The 5,150-nt window shown below is 39.6% G+C and overlaps 1 protein-coding gene across 2 annotated transcripts; it reads right to left on the bottom strand.

Annotated features, from left to right (window-relative positions):
• Positions 1-231: 231 nt before the first annotated feature.
• Positions 232-2,643, bottom strand: LOC131054232 (heat stress transcription factor A-2). Of its 2 annotated transcripts, none has more exons than XM_057988690.2 (3): positions 2,300-2,643; positions 1,629-1,944; positions 232-1,521 (listed from the first exon to the last, which is right to left on the bottom strand). In XM_057988690.2, exons 2-3 carry the CDS (start codon positions 1,926-1,928, stop codon positions 616-618), a joined length of 1,206 nt encoding a protein of 401 aa, XP_057844673.2. In that variant the 5' UTR covers positions 1,929-1,944; positions 2,300-2,643; the 3' UTR covers positions 232-615. The 2 variants fall into 2 exon arrangements, with proteins under 2 accessions (XP_057844673.2, XP_057844672.2); XM_057988689.2 differs by having other exon boundaries at positions 1,629-2,131; positions 2,300-2,640.
• Between the last annotated feature and the right edge of the window lie 2,507 nt (positions 2,644-5,150).

The following is a 5,150-nucleotide window of genomic DNA, read 5'->3' as shown; positions in this document are numbered from 1 at the left end:
TGGGATGAATATTAGCAAATCCATCAATTCTGATGTTAATTAACTTCATTCGTTTTCTTTTTACTCATTCGTGATCATTTTCGAAGGTAAAAACTGAGATTCAGAGGCATTGTAAAGAATATCAAAAATAAATTATATTTCTACAATTTTGGAGAGCTTGAAAATTCCAGACAATGCAATAAAGAACAAGAATTGAAGCTAAAAACTGAAAGGAATCAGTTAACACAGATGTAGATCTAAACTTTTATCATTATATTGAACAAAACGCCTTACACATTTCTATCTGAATAAAAAATAACCTTCGAGACCTCCACATTCATCCCCAAAACCAAAACAAATAAAAAAAATTTAAAAAAACATACTTCATCATTCGACCAGAGGGGATGCTGCTTCTGCTTTTGCTTCTGCTGCGTCAGTTGGGCCTCTGCTTGAATCGAACGAGAAATATATCTTACATGAACAGTTAATGGAAATATTCGATTACGTTAATGTAGACAAAGAATTAGACTAACGGTATAACAACTTGGTTTTTGAGGAGCTCCTGTAAAAAGGTAGGAAAAAATTGGGGGACCGGTAAGGAAACTTTCGAGCCAGAGTTTGCCTTTGCCGGTTCGATCAGGATGGGGGGAAATTGGGTTCCACTTCAATCTCGGAATCCTCCTGAGAATCGAACTCTTCACCCAACAATTCTTCCCAAAACACATCAACGGTTTTGAAATCCAAATCTGCGGTAGCAGAAGGATCTTCGTTTGCATTGCCTGCGGAGGTGCAGGCGTCACCAGTGCCCATACCCAGGGCACCCGAAGCATCGAAGACTGCCTCGGGTTCGAATCCCTGCAAGGCGTCAAATTTAGTAGGAGATAATAACCCTTCTTGTGTGGAACCGTTCTGGTGGAGTAAATCATTTGCAGGGTTTGGAGGATCCTCCGGTTGAGCCAGATTAGAGAAGAAAGCCTCCATAGGACTCGTCGTGGAGGGGTCAGAAGGGGCAGAGGTGGAGTAATTGGATTGGTACTTCACAATCTGGACTTGCGAAGATGATGACTGGGACGGCGACTGGCATTCTTCTGCTTCGCCTCCGTCTTCCTCTCCCTGGGGCAGCCTCCGCCTTTTCTTGGCACCATCGAGTTGTTTCGTGACCTGGTTTTTCTGTGCGAGCTGGGAAAGAAAAGTGGGGTTTCGCATGGCCCTGGCAAGAAACGTCATCATTTGCTGCTGGCGGTGCTCAGTGGCCTGGATGCGCTGGCCCATGACCTGCATCTGGTTTCTGGTGGCCTGTTGCTGGTGTCTCAGCCTGACAACTTCCATCATTAAAACACTCTTATCTCTTCTCAGCCGTTCAATTTCTCCTTCCATTCCAAACTGCCCCACTTCAACGCAAGCTCCCAGGCCCTGCTGCTGCTGCTGCTGTCCCTGAGATGGAGGCCTGCGCCTCTGAATGTGCTTCAGCAAGTGCTTCTGCCCTCTCAGAAACCCTTCGTTTGCAAATTCCCATCTATCCGGATCCACTTTCCTAAACCCCTGTTTGGACACAGGTCAAAGGTTCGAACCTCAGTCACTTAAACAACAAATTACAGAAAACAAGAAATGAGAACAGAGGCGTAAGAACAAACCCTAGGTCAACTTACATACGTATTGAGTTGCCGAACAAAGCTAGAGAAGTTGTTGTGCTTAAAGTACTTCGGAAGCAAATCCATGGAAAATTGATGCGAATTCCAAACTACAAAGCTATTATTTGCAGAGCTCCAGGACACCACAGCATTCGTCTGAGGATCTTCCACCATGTCATACGTCTTGGTTAGAAACGGGGGCGGCCTTGTACTCTGCAAACCCTCAATTGGCTGAGGAGGACTCCTGGCCTCCATCGCTTGAATTTCTTCCTTAATGTTGAACTCACCCTCACCCCCCTGGAAAAAGCTCGAGTCCATGATCGGTACCGTTCCCCTGCAAAACAAATGCAATCAAGGTGAGGAAACAAATCACAGCTCCAAAACTCATTTATCAAAGCAGAAAACTCAAACGAAACAAAAGAAATCCTGTGACGTGTTGGTTGCAAGCATCATGTCGTGCCAGTTACTGAATTAATTCAAAGCAATCTCCAATTTCTACAATACAATCTCTTCTCCAATTCCTACAATACAACCTCTGCGTCAGCTTACAATCTGTTCTCATTCGACATTCAATCAATCAAATTAAGAAGAAATTGCAAGTTTACACAACAGAAATCTATTTCACCCATCAAAATTCAAACTAATCACAGACAACAAAAAGAAAAAAAAAACATCCCACTCAAACTAACCTGAACAAATTCCAAAATTTTCGCTCTGCCTTCCACAAACGAAGTACACAAATTCCCGCAAGAAACTTTGCGTGCGCAAGTTCAATCGATAAATATAGCAACACACACAGGCAACAAAAGTGCCGGATTTGTCGATCGAGATCAAAAGAATCGGACGTTTTAACTACCGGCGAACAGAAAACCAAGCGGCGTTACTGAACATATAAGGAACTCAAGCGAATCTTCTGGGACTTTCTTTTTTCGTTTTTTATCTCGTTTTCTTTTTCTCAACTACACCATTTATAGAATAACAAAAAAGTGCAGAAGGGGCCTCAACCATTTTATTTTTGTCTAGTCAGAGAAAAGGAAGCACACACACAGTATGGTATCCGTGCCACGTACGCAAAAATCTGAGCGACAGCAAATGATTAATGAGCGAATGATCTAGATAGATCTAGACATGGCATGTAAGTCGGTCGGAAGTCGGAAGACGAACAATCTAGAGACGTGGCATACTATTTCCACCGCTCGCTCATATCCCTGCAACCTGGAAATGGGGAATCTTTAGTCCTATGGACCCCACCACATAAATATCTGCAAATCGCGTAGGCCCTACCCACAACAAGTTGCACACGCGCTATTACATTAAATTGACACCTGCAGTAACCACTCCCATCACATCGCTTTTAACCTAGGGTCAAAACTAAAAGGCATTTTCCTCAAAATTTTACCAAAGTTTACAGCGAGACACTAGGCAAGCATTTATTTGTTCCAAACATTTTGGAGTAAAGCTAAGCCCTTCGTTACTAAATCGCCTACATCATCGGTACAAAGACTGGGCGTTTATATATATTCTGTGGGCTGTGATAATGCTCTGAGATCTACGGCTCATAAGCAAGTGCGGGAGATTCGTAACGCCTAAGGCGCAGATTCAATCCAGAGTTCTTGGAGTACATTGGGATAGAATGTACCCCATCCCGTACAACTTTAGAGGAAATTCTTAACGAAAAAAATTGACATGGAATGAATCAATTTTATCATTGTAGGAATGAGATCTTATGGTATGGACCCTAAATTGGAAACAGCCTTATAATTGTTATTATTGTTGCAAAAGATTATGCTAGTCATGATTGGATAAAAATTAAGGGTCTATTATTATTCTTACCCAAGATTATGCTAGTTGTACATGGTGTGGTATGTTATGATTGGACTACCATTAAACACATCTATTTTGTGTTCAAAAATTATAAAAGTGGTCAATGAAGATATTTTTATTTGACTGAATAAATTTGGAAATTACAATGAAGTAATCAAAAAAGTGTTTTGCCTAGTTCCTATTTCATATTTGTTGGTTTCATTTAAAGCTTATCTTAGTTTTCTTATTTATTTATTTATTTATTTATTGTATTATGTATATGCATTTATTATTTCTTATGCTTGTGAAGCCACATGCTTATTACGTCAAAATGACTATCATGTACAAACATGTTTTCTATTTCTTTCTCGAACTTTCTAACATTTTAGATGTTACAGTTTAGTCTTCCAAACAAGGTTGTGTGCACTAACATGTCTTGCATTCAAAGTTTCTTTTTCCTACCTAAACTCTTCCTTATTTCTCACTTATCATAATCAAAACCTAATCTACACTTGACAACCAAACAATGCTAGCATTTTGAGCTTAACAAAAATGGATTAATAGGAAATGAAATATAAGGACATGAGAAGTATGTATGTATCACATACATACAAAAGTAGCAATCTCACACAACAAGCACCTCCATGAGCTAGCCTTTCACTATCGTAGGAACACAAACCCATTTTTGCACATGTAGTTTACACACATTTCAATCAATCTTTATACATCTTACTAAATCAACCCAAGGATTAAACTTAAGCACATCCCTAAACGTGACATAGGGACCAACTTGTCTCAATATAGTCATTTTTTGTGTAGTGTGAATGCAAGAGACATTAAAGGTTGGATATGACATTCTCATGACCTTACAAGACACCAAATGTGCCAACTAGACACTAGTGTGGTCATACAGAATACCAATGCATTAAGTAGATTATATCATAGTCACGTGAACAAGAACATGCTTAAAAGGGCACTATTTCTAATGATTTGATCATAAGCAACATAGAGGCAACATATGGAATAAAATCTAAGTCCAATAATGGCATCAACCAACAACCTCATTAACTATCAAAATGGAAAAGCTTTTCACCTATTTTCTTTTGTAATATTTTTTTATTAATGGATAACCTTAACTCTTAGTTCTCAAATTTTATCAACTCCAAATTTTGTTGGATCACTAGGTGAAACCCCCTTATTTGTGGTCAAGGTTCTACCTTCACCACCATCTCATGCCAAATCCTCCTATTGGTACTAGAGACAATTGATTGCGACACTTACATCACCATCTACACAACTATTGGAGAGCCACTATTTCACCTTGAGACCACTACTAAAAATGTATATTTAACATGGTTGGACATGACCTCCACCTTAGCCTCTTAGCAGCTAAAGTGTGTATTTTACTTCTTCACATCCTTTCATTGATGTGGATGGGCCCCTCTTGATTGGGAATAGTTCCCTTGGCTAGTGATTGCCATTTCTCTACTAAGGTTTGTTCAATTTGAGCCCAGGATGCTCCTAAGGATGGTAACAATGTTGCCCGTGTGATGGATGGGAGCTTGTAGATGATAGAAAGGATTTTCTAGGTGATAGGTGGGATAAGTTCTTAATATTTGTGTAGCCCGTTGCAACTTAATTCTATTGGTTTTTCATTTTTATTATTGTTATATAGAATTTTGACACATGTATCTCACATAGTCTTGTAGTTTTGCTTAGTTTGTGGCTTTTTCTCCT

This window comes from Cryptomeria japonica, chromosome 10 (genome assembly GCF_030272615.1).
Source record: "Cryptomeria japonica chromosome 10, Sugi_1.0, whole genome shotgun sequence".
Taxonomy (NCBI): domain Eukaryota; kingdom Viridiplantae; phylum Streptophyta; class Pinopsida; order Cupressales; family Cupressaceae; genus Cryptomeria; species Cryptomeria japonica.
This window is presented reverse-complemented; position numbering and strand designations above follow the sequence as displayed.